The 16683-nt window shown below is 42.5% G+C and overlaps 1 protein-coding gene across 5 annotated transcripts in view; it reads left to right on the top strand.

Annotated features, from left to right (window-relative positions):
- Disp1 (dispatched RND transporter family member 1) overlaps positions 1 to 16683 on the top strand; it is a 151619-nt gene that overhangs the window by 76055 nt on the left and 58881 nt on the right. Inside the window, exon 1 of one of the 5 annotated variants that reach the window (XM_087209847.1) lies at positions 8 to 4467. The exons of 3 other annotated variants lie outside the window; for them this stretch is intronic. In XM_087209847.1, the coding sequence (XP_087065973.1) occupies positions 4458 to 4467 (10 nt within the window). In that variant the 5' untranslated portion in view covers positions 8 to 4457. Of the gene's footprint in view, positions 1 to 7; positions 4468 to 8431; positions 9135 to 16683 lie in introns of those variants that run through there. One more of the 5 variants, XM_004867426.4, reaches the window with a different exon arrangement.

Below are 16683 nucleotides of genomic sequence, written 5' to 3'. Positions count from 1 at the left end.
TATCATTTTGGCTTTATGCAAGATTGGAAACTATTTTAGAGACCTGTGACAGTTCTACTTCTTCCTGTGCGGGGATCTGAGCTCCAGCTGGATGTTGGGTTTGCTTCCCTGTGTAGCCAGCAGGGTGTGGATGTGCATGACAAAGGTGTTGCCCTTGGCGGAGGGTACCCCAAAGGTGGGAAGAGGTGTGTGATTGGGATTTGAGGGGTTAAATAGGGTGCTCCCTTAGGGATTCTTGGTCATTGAGATATCCAGGCCAGCAAATATCATTGGGTGACTGAAGGCAAGTGTCCTAACTTAGGAGCAAAACAGAGAACTGCTGGTTTCATTTCAGTGGCTCAACCTTTTTTTCTTTTTTTGGTCTCTCATTCTCTTGTACTATAAGGCACCATCAATGCCAGACCATTGCAAGGTGTAAACAGTGAATATTACCAACAGCTTTGTGAAAAATATCCCTTTTTCTATGTGGGTTGTTTTGGGTTCTTATTTTGTTGTTTCTAAGGCAAAGGTCATCTTGCTGCTAACATAACTTGGAACAGAGACACATGACCTGCTGTTAGGGTTTGGCTCTAGATGTACCCCAAACTCTGTGGACTCAGAGGTGAGGCTTTCGGGAGGTGATGTGCTCTAGGGACACTGTGTTCCTCAGTGCGTTCATAGCTGACTTGCTGTTAGGAGGTGGGGCATTGTTGGAGGAGGCCAGGCCCCAGGTGGCCAGAAGGGCTTCTCCCTGGCTGCTCCCTTCTTGCTCTGCTTCCTGGTCCTCACGCTGTCCTTTGGCAGACCCTTCCACCCTGACTTCCCTGCCCTGGAGCCAGCTGTCTGTGGGCTGAAGGTGTTGGGTACTTGTGTCCCAGCAAGGGGAAAGTGACTAAGAAACCCACTAAAGTGCTTCTTTGGTAGCTATTTTTTGTTGCTATCCCTCTGAAATTAAAGTATCAGAATGCCCATATCCTTTGGTATTGCTTCACAAATTCAGCCCTTAAATACCCTTTTACCTCCTAAGACCAGTGCTTGTTACCTGTATATCAGAAGGGACCCAGAGCAGGACAAGCAAACCTAGGCAGTGAGCAAAGCAGGGGGCATCACAATCCCAGATTTCAGGTTGTATTACAAAAACTACAGTGATAAAAACAGCATGGCACTGGCAAAAAAACAGAAATGGGGATCAGTGGAACAGCACTGAGGATGAAGAAACAACCCTAGGCACATTCTGCCAGCTGATCTTTGACCAAAAATATACACAGGAGAAAAAGTAGCCCTCTTTAACAAATAGTGCTAGGAAAACTGCTTTACATGAAGAAAAATGAATCTAGACCTATATCTCTCACCTTGTACTAAAATCAAATCAAAATAGATCAAAGACCGAGACATAAAGTGGGAAGCATTTAACCTGCTGGAAGATAAAAATGGCTAAAGCTCATAAAGTCTAGGCACAGCCAAGGAGTTTCTTTTTTGTTTGTATTTTCGAGGAAAGGTCTCATATATAGTTCAGGCTGGCCTCATATTCACATCGATACTCCTGCCTCCCCAGTGCTGAGATTAGAGGATGCACCACCACCACCACCACCACCACCCCAGCCAGTGAAGGACTTTCTGAACAGAACCCCAGTTGCATAAGAAATAACACCAGCAATCGCCAAATAGAATTATATCAGATGAAAAGTTTCTGCACAGCAAAAAACCCCCAACAGAGTGAAGAGACAACCTATAGAATGGGAAAAAAAAATTGCCAGCTACTCCTCAGAGAGCTAATATCTAGAATATTTAAGAACTCAAAAGAATTAGACTCCCACTGGGCGTGGTGGCGCTAGCCTGTAATCTCAGCACTCAGGAGGTTGAGGCCAGAGGATCACCTTGAGTTCAGGGCCAGCCTGAACTTAAGTGGAGAGCCTGCCTCGAAAAACCAAAAACCAAACCAAAAACATAACAAAAGAATTAGACTCCCCAAAATGCAAGACCCAGTCAAAAAAATAGGCAATTGAAATGAATAGGCATTTCTCAAAAGAAGAAGTACAAAGGGTCTATAAGTACAGGAAAAAATCTCAGCACCTTTGGTCATCAGAGAAATGCAGATTAAAGCATGCTGTCCTTAAATACTAAGATAGCCTTTTACCTTCTAAGACTTAATACTACTTTCTTGTGTATCCTTTTTATAAATCTGTTCTTTCAGCCAGGCCTATGTTTTGAGCAGAACAATACTGCTATATTGGGATATTTCAAATAGTTTTTAAGAGGTTTAATAAAATATTCTAGTGTATTTTTCACATTTTAAAATTCTAACATGAATAAAAATCTTATTCCTTAGCTAGGTGTGGTGGTACACACCTGTAATCCCAGCACTTGGGAGGCTGAGGCAGGAGGATCACGCAAATTCAGGGCCAGCATGGGCTACATAGTGAGTGAGGTCAGCATGGACTACAAAGTGAGACCCTCACTTAAAAACAAAAAAAGTACTCCTTCCCCTTTTGTTACTATCTTATTTCCTTTTACAGCCATCTTACAGAATTTTATTCCATATAAACAAAAAATTTTGGGGGGGGTACTGGGGATTGAACTCTTGTCCTAGAGGTTTCGAGGCAGGCGACAGAACCACTGAGCTACATCCCCGGCCCAATATAAACAAATTTTTGAAGCCAAAGAAAAAAAATGACTTTCACAATTTTGAACTGTTTGAACTTCTAAATAACTAATGCACGTGTTTTCAACATATAAAACAACTCCCTCTGCATTTGCGGAATAACAAACTCTTAACATCTACCTTTAAGTTTGGGTAGTTTGAGGTTTTTTTCCTTACCAAAAATAATATTACCACATGTTACAAAAAATATAAATAAGTAAAAGGGAGTTGAATTTTATTGTTTTTTCCACAGAAGTTAATTTAAGTCAGAGACATGCACCGGAGCATTACTCCATCTAAGCCTGCAGCATGGGGGCGGTGACAGTGCAGCTGACGCGTTTATTTTCCTGTGCAGTCCCTTTGGGAAGTTAACCTGCAAGGAAAGTGAGTGTAACTATCCATGGATATTCAAAGATTTACGGAAAATACCAGTTTGTTAGTAATAAATTCCCTTAATGTATGCTTTAGCACATTCATTTAGATTCGGTTCCAAGTCTGGTAACAAAATACAACTGAAACCATTAAGAGAATGTTCTAATCAGACCAGAGTAAAGGCAAGTGGTCCTCATCTCGGAAGGAGATCTCCTGCCAGGAGCTTCTATTGTCAAATACCGCAGTTTGAAATCCTATTTTGTAAACCAAAAAATATTTTGGAAACTCTCCAGACTCTATGAATACATTATGCTTTGTTTTTAAACCCTTGTGAATCACAAGACTATATTTTTAGATGATCTACATACAGTCTACTTATTTTGTTATGGCTGAAACAATTCAGCTTATTTTTGTTCTCCTCTAAACCAACCCTGTGCTTGTATGGGAGAAGACTCCTATCCAAAGCAGTGCTCACCTGAATCCCAGTGCGGGATGCATAATAAACTGACCTGCTTGAATTAGTTTTCACACTTAAAAAAGTTTTTTAATAGTTAATATTTGTCTGGATTAAGGAGGGCTGGGATTTGGTTAGCATTTTAAGATTCTTTTCTTTTCAGAAAAATGGACTTACTAATCTCCTTGCTTTCCACTTTAAAGTATGTGCCCATTTCTGGTCTGGTAAATTTTTGTTGGTTTATGGGTTGGTATTAAGTAAATTTGTTTCTGGATGAAACAAATGGATGGAAAAATACCTTTTCTATTATTGATGAAATGCATATGATTTCCTAGTTTTTAGTCAGAGATACAAGGAATAAAAACGAAGGTTTCCCAAATTCACTTATTTTGAAGACACTCTATCACAGAAATCAAATTTGGTGTAATAAGATGAATTTGCAGTCAAGCAGAAAGTTCGTAGGCTGTAACATGTAGTGGCTTGCTTTCTGTTGTTTCAAAATACTTCTGCTACTGCCAAGGAAAAAAACTATGATGGAGTAGGTGTAGGCAGCCAGTCTTGGGCTCTGCCCCTCGCGATGGGTGGTGAACCCAGCCGCTGTCCTTTACGTAGCTTGGAAAGGCAGGAAGCCGCAGATGGGCCCCATCTGCGGGCAGCTTCTGCGAGTCAGGGAAAAGTGAACTGAGAGGTGCGGAGGCCGTGGAGTGCAGGGTGGGACTGGGTGACCATGGCAGCACTCGGGAGGCAAGTCAGTGGCCAGCAGAGAAGTGTTTCAGGGAGAACTTCCGGCTTCCGTATTGAGAGTGGATAGAAGCAGAAACAACAGGAAGGATGAATACAGTGTAGATTATGGAGTTTGAGCTGCTGGCAGGACGTGCGCTTGACGTGGCCTAGGACTCAGCTCTGAGCAGCAGCTTAGTGTGATGACCCGGGCGGAGCAGCGCAGAGAGCGCCAGGACGGGACCGCCAGGTTTGGAGCCAGGCCCGGAGAACTCGGGGTCCGCCGGGAAGATGGCACAGGGTAAGGGGGGGTTAGAACGCAAGAGAGGCGTGGGGATGAGAAGGCAGGAAGAAAAGGGGCTGTTGGGTTTCATGTCTGCAGAAAGCCTTGTTAGGCGGTAGGTAAGATGGTAGGAAGAGAAGCACCAGAGTGGGCGAAGCGTGACGATTGTCTGGGAGTGCGGGAGAGGAGGAAGACGGAGCTGCAGAGCACAGGCGGGCCCAGCGGAGGAGGTGGTTGTGTAAGGAAAAGGGAGTGACACGAGCGTCAGGGTCAAGCCTAGGGGAGGTCTTCCTTCTAAGGGCGAGCAGGTAGGAGTGGGAGCGGCGTGGACGAAGACCTAGAGCGGAGGTCGTGGGCAGGCCGAGGAGCAGACCCGGAGCTGTCAAGGCTGGGCTTCCCGGGTGCGATGACTGGATGGTTTGAGGTAGAGATGGGCAGGAAGGAAGCCACGGTGCAGGAAGTGCCATTTGTCAGGCGAGCGCATCTCCACGCCCACGGCACGGGATTCAGCAGCCCGGTGTGATTTTGCTTTTGCCCCAGTTTGCTTTGCTCTGAACTCGGTAACTCAGCTTTGAATGTGTTATCTTTTCTTTCTTTTTTTCTTTCTTTCTTTCTTTCTTTCTTTCTTTCTTTCTTTCTTTCTTTCTTTCTTTCTTTCTTTCTTTCTTTCTTTCTTTCTCTGTCTCTCTCTCTCTTTCTTTCTTTTTTTGCAAGTAGTATGACTGTAATTATAAAATGTTATAATATGTACAAAGCCAAAACATGTAAGGGGTACAGACACATGTGGTAAAAATCATAAAAACTAGAAAGAAACATAAAATTGTAAAAAGTGATTATTTCTGGCATAAACAGCACACTGGTGGTCAGCAGCGCATGAAGATCAAAAATAACTGAAAATAGTCCTTTCTCAATTGGGTTATTCAGTTTAGAAGTATTTATTTTACACTACACATTTATGTTATATATTCTTTTTGTTTGTTTGTTTGTTTGTTGGAGACTGGGTCTCACTATGCAGTTCAGGCTGTATCTTTTCTTAAATAATACAAGTTTGAATTGTGAACTGGAATTTATTTCCTATATGGTGACATCTAAATTCATAGAACCTGAGCTAGAGCCTGTGGCATCCTCTGTCCCCGTGTTTGAATTTTGTGCCTAGGAGAAGGTGGTCTCTGGGCTGTGTGGCCAGTGCTAGGGTCCCCCCACCCCCCGCCTGGAGTGGAGCTGAGACTGCGCCTCCAGACTGTTCTGGGCAGTGGCTCAAGGAGCGTCCCCTTCCGGAGGCAACCTGAGCCTCAGAAGCACTAAGTGCTGGGCAGAATGTGGCTGTGCAGCCGTCCTAGGTTAGAGTTTCTGAACTTGCGCTTCCAGATTACTAAATATCGACTTGACTGTGCACCCTGAAAGAAAAATCATCTCGCCGAAGCATTAGTCTCCTGTCTACCTTAGATCGCCGTTTATTCACTCATAGAATTCTGACATCTACCACTAAGAAAGAAGGTCAATAGACAGGACTTAGTTAATAGGTATAACAAAATCTGGAATTAATGTTTCGGTCGAGGCTCAGTTGGGAGAAAACTGGTTAGTCAGCAGCTGTGATCTTCACTCTTTAAAAAATGCCAAGTGTGGTTCTCCTGCCAGCTCCTGCCCCTGTGCCCTGGCTTCCAGTAATGAAGAAAGATGCCTGGATTATACCTTTTACACGAAGCACTGCTTTCAGAGAATTGTAGGACTCCGTAAAGTCGCTATCACTTTCCTCTGCATCTGAACGATACATTGAGAAACATACTGAAATGATTGAGAATAACCATGATGACTTTATGAAGCAGTAACGTGTACCATGTGAGAATACCAGAAGTGTACTTTGAATTGTCTGTTTTTACATGGACCTCCTGTTTTTAATAAAGTGATTAGATGCACAAAGCAGTAACTGCTAAAAAATGTAAATAAATACAAGTTTGTGAGTAAAGATTCAGGTCTTTGGTTTCACTAATTTAAGGAGTTTCTTAAAGTAATTTATGGGATCCACAACTCTAGGACCTTTGTTTGCTTTTCTTGCAAGGACAAACACAAGGAAATAGAATTAACCTCTTCAACAGACTGAGCCAGAGTACTGTGCAAAGGACCAAGGAATGTGACAGTGCCTTAACTTTTCGTTGGTTTTTTTTGGTACCAGGGATCGGACTCCAGACCTTGTGCTTATGAGGCAGCCAGAGGAACCACTGAGCTAAATCCCCGGTGCAGCAGCACCTTCTTTTTTTTTTTACTTCATAAATTCCTTTTTGTCTTGGGGGTTTTTTAGATGTTATAGTATTTGGCATATACTTTGGGTGACATGAAATCAGCATATTTAAGATTTCAGACTTTTAAAATATATTTCAAGTAAATATTTCTCCTTTCCACTTCCTCCCTCTCCTTGGCTTTTGTTCCCCCAAACTGGCTCTGTTTTAGATGAATTTAGAAGCAACACATGAAAGGCATCTTCCTGCCCTGCAGGACACTGTCTCCAACATGCATCCCAGACCCGCAGGAAAGCATCACTAAGGACTTGGGAGAAAATGAGTCCCAGGGCTGCCCCAGTCCTTCAGCTCCAGCGCCCCGGGGAGGGGACCCGGCCCTGCGGCCCACGGCCCCCAGGGGCTTCTGTGTGCCGAGCGGAGGGCCACTGCACCATGATGGAACTTCATGGCTTTCTTGGCTTTAATTGGATATAAATTATAGCAAAATGTAGAGTGGCTTGTGGTGTATTCCCAGGGCTGTGCACCCATCCCTGCTAGTTCCAGAACATTTTTATTTTCATCTCCTGGAAAGAAACCCATACCTGTTAGCAGTCACATCCCACCCCTCTCCTGGTGACCCCTAATTCACCTCTTATCTCTGTGGATTTGCCTGTTCTAGATATTCTATATAAATAGAATCATAGGGTATGTGGCCTTTTGCTTCTGACTTTTACTTAGCATGATGCTTTCAGTTTCATCTCTGTTGCAACATGTGTTACCACTTTGTTACTTTAGTGGCTGAATTGCACCGACTCAGTGTTTGTCCCCCTGTAGTTAGCGTGGCCAAATGACAGCTTCTAGACAAATTCACAAATACGAGATCCACAAATGATGAGGAGCAAGTGTCCTGGGAGCATCAGGGGCAGTTCTGTGTCGGATGTTTTGCAGAGCTCCTTGTAGTGGACGCAGCACCGACAGCCCTGCAGCTGAGAGGGTTCCAGTCTCCGCTCCATGACAGCACTTGTGCTCCTGGCTGTTTTTCTGTTTTCTTTTTCATCATGGTCATCCTAGGGGTAAAGTGGTATCAATTGTGGTTTTGATTTGTGTCTCCTTCAGATACTAATAAGTTGAGCATCTTTTCATGGGCATAATAGTCATTTCATATCTTGTTTGGAGAATTATTCAAAAACTTTGCCTCTTTTACATTGTTACACTGTGGGAATCTTTTAAAACATATTCCAGATACCACACACTTAGGTATGATTTGAAAATATTCTCTCACATTCTATGAGTTTTTTTTTCACTTTCTTGTTAAGTCCTTTGATCTGTAAAAATTTTTTTAATGAAGTCTAATTTTTTCTTTGTGCTTATGAAATTTCTGAAATACACTCTACATATTATTAATCAGTATATCCTACTAGAAGGATTGTTTGCAAATTTTTATTTTTATTTTTAAATTTTTATTAATTTTTGGGGTACCAGCAATCGAACTCGGGTCCTTGCGCTTGCACAGCAGGCGGCGAAACCCACTGAGCTAAAGCCCTGGCCTGCAAATTTTTATTTTTAAAAGTCCTGAAGATTTAGATTTCATGGCTTCAATAAATTATCACGTTATTTGTTAAGGTATGTCATTTGTAAATTTAAAGCATTTGTTTGTAGGGCTTTTAATGTTTTTAATGTTGTTTAATGTTGTTTTTAAAACAGGATTTTTAATGTTGTAGTTGTAGAATTTTAAATACTAGTATTATTAGGACCATCTCTGTTTGTTTTTTTTTTAAGTATTAAATCCACTTAGCAAACTGCTGTTTTTGTTTAGGAAAATTGAAGAAATACGCTTATAACTGCTTTGAGTAATATTTTTTGTTTAGTAAGAAGATGCTGTGTCTTACAGAACTATGAACTTTTGCCCCAAAGCAGGGAGGGTTTCAAGAGCCAGTTGTGAAAGAGGGAAGAATCCCGGGAACTTGGAAAGAACACAGCCCATGTTTATTTGTGATAGTTTAAATGTAGTAGCCCTGTGTGTCAGAAAACTGAATCTGCAACACTTACGTTAGGCCAAGCAAGCAAATATCAGCTAACATGGCTTTACTCTACTAAGTAACTCTAAATCCAAAAGATCAAAGGACCTTATAACTGAAAACAGCGCTGGTTGGGCGCAGTTTCCCTGGAGGAGAGGAAGGCTAGAAATTACATGTCACCTTCATATCCTGGCTGCTGACCTCGGCTGGGACCGAGCCCCTCAGGAGGCCAGCTGTTACCGCGGAGCAGACCCACTCTCCTGCCTGCCGGGCCAGGGCCAGTGGGGAACGCGCGTCCTGTCCCGGGACAGCAGACCGGCCGGCCTGCCGCAGCGTCACTCAGCCTGGCCTCTCCCGCCGGGCCTTTCCCCTCCGCAGCTGGTTAGGCTGTGGGCTGCTGCAGGGCTCCGCAGACTGGACTGAGCCAGAGGTCGCCTCTTTTAACAGAAAGGTAGTATATTTATTCTGGCCTCCATATGAGTGTGTGTTTGCTGTTTTGGAAGACTTTAAAACTACATTTTGTTTCTAGGCTTATGTTTGAAATCGCAGGCCACCTTTGTCCAGTGTAAGCTTTGCGATGGCATTTCAGTGCATTAAAGTCTTATGTTTGTTGAATTTATCGTCTAGCTCTGTAAAGTAGTGTAGTTCATTAAAATGTGCTTTCTTTATGTAGTTGACAGGAAACCTAAGATTTAAAGTAGTCTGTGTTGCTTTGTACTTCAAGCTTCTTCTTTAGCCTATCTCAGAAGATTTTGAAAATGTGTACTTCTGTCATGACCACTTTATAGAAAAATAGATCCAGAATCATAGGAATCACTGTTAGGTACTTGTGTAAATTAAGTATTTTGAGAATGCAGTACACTACCGTCTTCCAGCCTGTACAGAGAAGTTTGGGAAGATACCCACTTGGAAACTATGCTTCTGCAGCAGCTTTAATTCTTATGGAGTTCATTTCACACACACAGCTTGGAGCACAACATCCAGCAGTGTTGAGATGCGTCTGCATTCATGAACTTGAACTATAACAATGATAGTTATAGTAGGGTTGGATTTACTATTACATTACAAGTTAGTACTGTATTTCCTGTGTTGGTTTTCGTTCAAAAAGAGAATGGTAATTTATATGACCAGTAGAAAAATCCAAACTAGTTTACCTTGTGAAACATATTTATGTCTGGTAATAAAATATAACCTTTTTTTTTTTGGTACCAGGGATTGAACTCGGGACCTTGCACTTGTGAGGCAGGCGGCAGCAGCACTGAGCTAAATCCACGGCTCCAATAAAATATAAATTAAAAACAGAACAGAAAAATTTAGTGAAAACAAAGTATGATCCTTGTCCTTGTTGCTGACTGACCAGAAATACCTTTCTTCAGTGATAGTGCAAGAGATAGAGAATGTGCTTTATAATTGACTCAGCACATCGCTTCTCGGCCTTTTGGTTAAGATCAAGTGTAGTATAATTTAGATCATAATACTTACAATTAAGAAAGTTCCAGTTCCCGCTGATGGCTGGGAAATCACTAAGCTATGTAAATAAGCTTTAAACAATTAGGGTCTCATGGCTAGGCAGTGAGTTTATTACTTCACGTGGTTTTAATATTTGCTGACACATGCATTCTTTTCGTATCTTCAGTAGACTATCATAGAATGCTTTCATTGCCAAAATATGAATATTGGAATATTTTATTGGATTATACTTCCTTTGGAACTTTTTGTTTTAGTGTACAAAAATAAGGCAGAATACTGGTGTATGTTTTGTACTTCATATACTTTACATTGTATACTTTAGTTTTAGAATTGTGAGTGTGAACCATTTGCATTGATTATGAAAAATATATAATGTTTACGTGTCTGCAGTGATTAACCTACAAAGCAATTTAGAAATATGTGGCAACCTTGCCTCAGTCTGGAAAATGATCTGAATTATAAAATGGATTCATCCAACTTTTAATTCTAACCCCACCTGTCCTGTATCTTATATTGAACCACTCGGCCCTTTCTGGCCACTCCTGGGAAATCTACTTTTCAGGGTTAGCTGTGCCCAGTTCTTTACTTCTGTCCTAGCTGCTCTGAGATCTGAGTCGGGTCTGAGCGTTCTCACTGTGTGAATCTTAAACTCTGTGGATGAAGAGAGCCTTGGTGCACAGACCATAGGAACAGTTTCTACTTTGAAAGCATTATAATTCCCCATCACAGCCTAGCAGAGGAAATAAAACTGAGTTGTTTAAGATCAAGAAAATGAACTTCTTAGCCTATCAGCCTTTTGGAAGGAAGAAAAAAAAGTAAAATGGAGCGACTAAGGTAAATTAGAAGAGCCAGCCTGGGGGAATAGAGTGGCTCTTTGTTCTCTCCATCTTAATTTCTATTTTTTTGTTTCAATCACTGCTAAACAGGCTCATGTATTCTAGGATCACATATTTAGACTGTAAGAAAACTGTTCACAAGGGAAATAGTAGCTGCTTCTTATATGATTGCTAAATAAGACTTTATCTATTTAACTGAAAGGTAAGATTTAATTACCTTTGTAAGCAAACAAGAAACCCACATCAATGGTAAATGCAACTACAGTTCATCTGGTAGGATATAGCAGAATTCATGAGAGTTTATAGTGATAATCTAAGTAAGGAATAAACAAATTATGAAAATTGCACTCCCACTTTTACACAAGTTAATTTTCAGATCCCATTCAAGTGAGAAGAAAGCCTTTATAAATTCAGTGTTTTTCTAAACTTAAAGGAACTCTTGGAGTCCCTTAAGTAAAGGATGCTTTAATTGCAGTTCACACAAGCACCTTGAGGGATGCTCCGCTAGTGGCCAGGTAGGCTGGAGGGTCCCCGCCAGGCGGCCCTGCTGGGCTCTACAGGGGGTCCACTTGGGGAGCTGCCATAGGAAATGCGACTTGCTGCTTCTTAGACCGGACAGCAGAGAGTGGGGCCTGGTGTGATTACTTAAGCTTGTGGGAAAGTTTGGATAATCTCAGTGTGGCATTAAAACAAAACACATCAGCATCTCAGTCAGACAGCCTCTAAGTACTTTATAGTGACTGATCTCAGGTTTTGGCTTTATGAAGGACGTTCTTAAAGTCCCTCACATTCTTCAGTCTCACAGTAAGTGGAAGAAGTTTCATGGTTTGGCTGATCTCAGGGGCACTCTTTGCCTGTGAGCTGCTGTTCTGAGGTTTGGAGGGAGACTCGAAGCCCTCAGCCTCCTGGTGTCCCTAGGTGTGCTCTTGATCTGTTCAGAAGAGTCAGCTGAGCTCTGAGATGTGCGCCCGGGCTGCTAGGAGGAGCGTGGTGATGCAGATAGATTGCTCAGTTGCAAAGCTGTCCAGCCTGCAATTTTAGTTGAAGCAGAATCGTTTCAGATGAATCTCATGACCTAAAGACAAAGCTGTCCCATCCTGAGGGTCCTGTTTGTTACCCACACATCTTGTAGCGGTTAGCTGTGGGCATGGGAAGCTGGAGAGCAGGCTCGTGTCTGCAGACTGTCTGGCCTGAGACCGGAGAAGTTCAAGGTGTGGGGGTGGAAGCAGAAGCCCACCCACCCACCCCAGTCTGGAACTTTGGGCGACCTGCTCTCCTGTCCGGGAGGTGCAAGTCGGAGACTGAGCCGAAGTAGGTCATGCTTTCTCCCCAGAGCGAGAGCCAAGGAAGTCCCGAGGCAAGTTAGCCACTTCCTCCACTGTCTTCCCAAGGTGCCTAAGTAACGGGCTTCGTGGCAGCGCAGCCCATCTCTGCACACTCACCCTGCTGTCTCTGCTGCGTCCGTGTCTCATGAAGGCCCCAGCCTTGCTGCTACCCTTCTGGCACAGGAAATGCACAGGTGAAACTTGTCACCATCACAGGAAAACGTGGAGATCATGCACGTCCTCTCCAGCATGGGAGCCATGGAATTCCAGGGCCAAATGTCTGTATTTTGCATCTCAAGCAGTATTTTCTGAAGTGTAATAGTGTGGCAGTTGCTTGCTTTTAAAAATTGTGAGGATTTGGGGACACGGTGGTGCACACCTGTGACTCCAGCTACTGGGTAGGTAGGGGGAGGCAGGAGGATCACCACTTCTGGGCCAGCCTGGGGAATTTACATAGACCTTGTCTCAAAATAAAATTTAAAACAGGTAGGGAATGTAGAGCACTTGCCTGGGATACAAAAGGCCCAGAGTTCAATCCCCAGCACTGTAAAAATTAATTAATGAATGTGGATTAATTACATAAAACCAGTGATTCACAGCTTTGGAAGCACATTAGAAGCACCCAGGGAGCTTTTTAAACAGCGCTGATGTCCACAACATTACAGTGTGAGCTAAACCAGAACCATTGGCCAGGGCTTTCTGTATTTTTCTTTTTAATGTATTACCAAACCATTGCTAATGTGCAGCCACAGTGGAGACCAGTGGAATAGATTTGTAATTTTGTGAGTATTTGTTGTATTTATTGCATTCCCCTCAAGATGTGTAGCAGAGTCTAGGTAAATGTCTTGGTTTGTTCTTGGGTTAGGTAACTACTTATCAGGGGACTTGGGAGAATTGTTTTAAATGACCATTGTTTGACATTCCTGAGTATAAAAAGCTTCTCTAATTTTATTTTGTATATTCTTGGTTATACAAATTACCATAATTCTCCATACTGAAGCTTCAAAACATATTAGTGCACCCTAATAGGATTTAAACCACCTGAAATATAAATGCAAATATGTAAGAAGTCTGCCTCTTGTGGCCCCCAGAACTGTTTATGTATATAACACAACATGAGTGTGTAAAGCAGAGCTAAATATTGTATGGACTGATGTTTCTATGAATGAATTTTGAAAAGAAATGTCTGAGAACTGCTTTAGTAATTGCAATATAGCAATAGTGCTCTTGAAATATGTATTGAGGAAGACAAAGGTTTATACTAAATGATCGTGTAAGTGACATCATTTATCCCAGATTTTAAAAGATAAACTTTATTTTACACCCATATGACTCCTCCCATGTGGACTTGTTACCAGAGATACATTGTACATAAATCAAAATGAGAAAAATGAAGTTGATGTTTCTACCACTCAGCAGTTTCTTTCTCACTCCTACAGATGGGAGGATCTGCTCTGACAACCTCGCCCTTTCTGAAGTACTGGAGCTCTTAACAAATTCAGGATTTTCAGATTTGCAGGGTATACACACTAAAATATCTTCCTAAATTTATTTTACTTTCATATTTTTGTTGTAAATATGGGGGGCAGCACTTACCTAGCAGTTTTAATTTTCTTCTGTATTACTAAACTATATCATGAGTAGTTTTTTTAAAAAAGAAATGTTTACTATTTATCATTTTCAAATCTTTATCAATATATTTATGTACATAATAATATTAAGATTATGGACCAAATTTGACTTGTTTCATTTTCAAAGGCAGCATTTATTATCGTTGAAACTACCTACTTGGCAGTACAGATTTGAGAGTCGGACAGTACGTTCTTGCTAGGAAAGTGCCACAGTCTTCACTTTGCAAGTTCCAGGGCCGCTTAGCTGTTACTTCCTGGGATCGGGAAGCACAGTTGGGCCCGAAGCTCTCACAGGATGGGGGGCCAGGGTTGGTGGTCAGGTTCTTTCTCTGGGAAATGGCTTCCGACTTACTGTAGTTGATGCTTATCAGGGACAGCAGCAATAGTGCTTTGTTTTTGTATAGTATTTCTTTGCAATGTGTAAAATGTTTATAAGTTATTAGGCGCAGATATTTACATGTGTTCTTATTGAAGAAGAGTTTAATGGTAAAAAGTTCATGAACTCAAAGAGAAGTAAGAAAACTTACTTTGTCTCCAAAGGGAAGAAGATTATGCATCTCTGTAAGACTGTCCTTTTTAGTTCCTGTGAGTGTCTGTTTCTTTGGTTACAGATACGCATTGTGCTTTTGGATCACAATCACATTATTTTGAACTGGTTCAGATACTACACAACAACAAAGATCAACCCATTGCTTTGCTTTTTCAGGTTTGTGTAATACAGTATGTGGATGGGTAGCACCTCCTTAACTCAGTGAAATGTGTCTCTGACACTCGAATGCTGAATTGTAACCTTTTAAAGCTATCTAGGGACATGCTGAATTCGGAGGGTGTTTTTCATGTGGTATCAGTAGTCTCTAGTGACCCTGTAAACACGAGTTGAACTTGGCCTTGCCCGGGAGTCGTCTTGAAGCAGTGGGAAAGCCTTCCCTTCCGAAGTCGCACTGGTCTGGGTTTGAACCCTGATCGTGTGATCTGAATACATTACTTTCATATTTTTGACCCTCGGTTTTCTCTGTAATGGGTTTAATATCATCATAGAAGTATTGTGGGGAAAGTGATTAATATAGTGAAATGATTAAAAAGCAATTTTTAATATCACTTTTTGAGGAACAATATTCCTGGAGATGAAAGCTGGCTGATGTGCCCCTACGCACCCACTTTAATAGCCCTGGTGCAGAAGATGCCTGCAGTGTAGTGTGGCTGTCAGTTTCTCTTGGCACTCAGAGAAGCTAATTCATTCTCTGCCATAGCACTAAATGCTGACAGGCCAGGGCGGTACTGGGGTCAGAAGCGAGGACATGGTTTTTGGACAGCAGCAGAACCACTGCATATTAAAATGGTTGGTGACTGAGGGCGCGGCACCTTTATACCTGAGGGAGAAGCCCGAGGTCTCTTCATAGCTTGTCACATCCGGGACCACTGGAGAGAGCAGAGGCTCTGCCAGCTCGCTGGACATGGCTCTGCCCACATAGCTGAGGGGCTACAAGGACTACTATCCTGTCATTGTCATTTCCATACACAAAACCGTGGGTCTCGTGAGCTAAGCCACAGGGAACCTCAATCATCAGAACTGTTCAAGTTTGTTACTTTCCTCTGCACTTGGAAGAATGGGCCTTTGTTGCCCACTTGGCTGTTCCTATTTTCCTACTCATTTTGCTCACTGTGCTTTACTCAGTGTACGTACGCCACCCCGCCAGTTCGCAGGCCTGTTTTGCGGCCTCCCGCGTGTGCTTTCCTTTGCTGCGAGGAGACGCATGTGGTGAAGTGCACAGGAGGTGCCCCTGCGGGTGGACGCACGGGAACCCGGCAGCCCTGTGCTTGGAAGCACAGGCTGAGTGGTCTCTGTTTAAATCTAGCGAAGCTGGGTTCTCCAGAGTATTACCTCAGAAACTGTTTGTCCGCGGTGTGGAGTCTTGCTGGTGATCCTGTTCTGCTACTTATTCCTAGGCTTAGTGTTGTGAACTTGGGCAAAGCAAAGTTCTCCTCTGGAGTACACCGTCCAGGCTTACGAGAGCAGTTTAGCAGAGCTCTCAGCGTTGGCACGAGTCGGGGTCCTTTACTCAGAGCACCAGCCGAGCTTTCTTTTGCAGCAGGGAGTGGCAAAGCCTGCCACATCTGCCTCTCTGAGGGCTATTAGGAGATCAGCTCAAGTGAGATCATGCGTATGAGAGTACTTTGGAAATGCCAAAGGGTGCACTCCAAGAATCACTGACAGGATGAAGACACCATTCCCTCAGGCTCAGTTGGGCTGTGTGTTACGGTCTTTGCTGGCTTTGTTAAGTGGTTACTGTGATCATCAGAACAGACCTGTGTATTCTCTTCAACTTTACATTTATGTTAACTTGGCAGTTTTCTGGCCAGACGAGCAGTTCTGTTTCCAATTCCAGGAAGCTGCTTTGAGATTTTCATAATGCTCTTTAGATGTATTTGCACTCTAAACAGTTTGATAGCATCATTTGGGTGAATTGTGTTAATAACATAGTTTGATACATACTGTGTTGATGAATACAATTTTTGTAATTCATGTGGATCTGATGATTATATTTTTCAATGACACACCACTTTCTGTCTTTGAGGCCTTATGATTCCGTATATTTTATGTATGTAAATTTCCAGAGTTCTAAATGAGAGTAGGATGTAATTCTGATCACAAGAACTCTGATGGCTGTCCACACACGCTCACACACAAATACACACATAGACACACACACCTTTTTAACCACATGGATCCATACTGT

The sequence above is a fragment of the Heterocephalus glaber genome, unplaced genomic scaffold (genome assembly GCF_053883595.1).
Source record: "Heterocephalus glaber isolate CG9 unplaced genomic scaffold, H.glaber_assembly_v1.0 deba00001067, whole genome shotgun sequence".
In the NCBI taxonomy this organism is placed as follows: Eukaryota; Metazoa; Chordata; class Mammalia; order Rodentia; family Bathyergidae; genus Heterocephalus; species Heterocephalus glaber.
The sequence above is the reverse complement of the archived record's forward strand: the minus strand, read 5'-3'. Positions and strand labels throughout refer to the sequence as shown.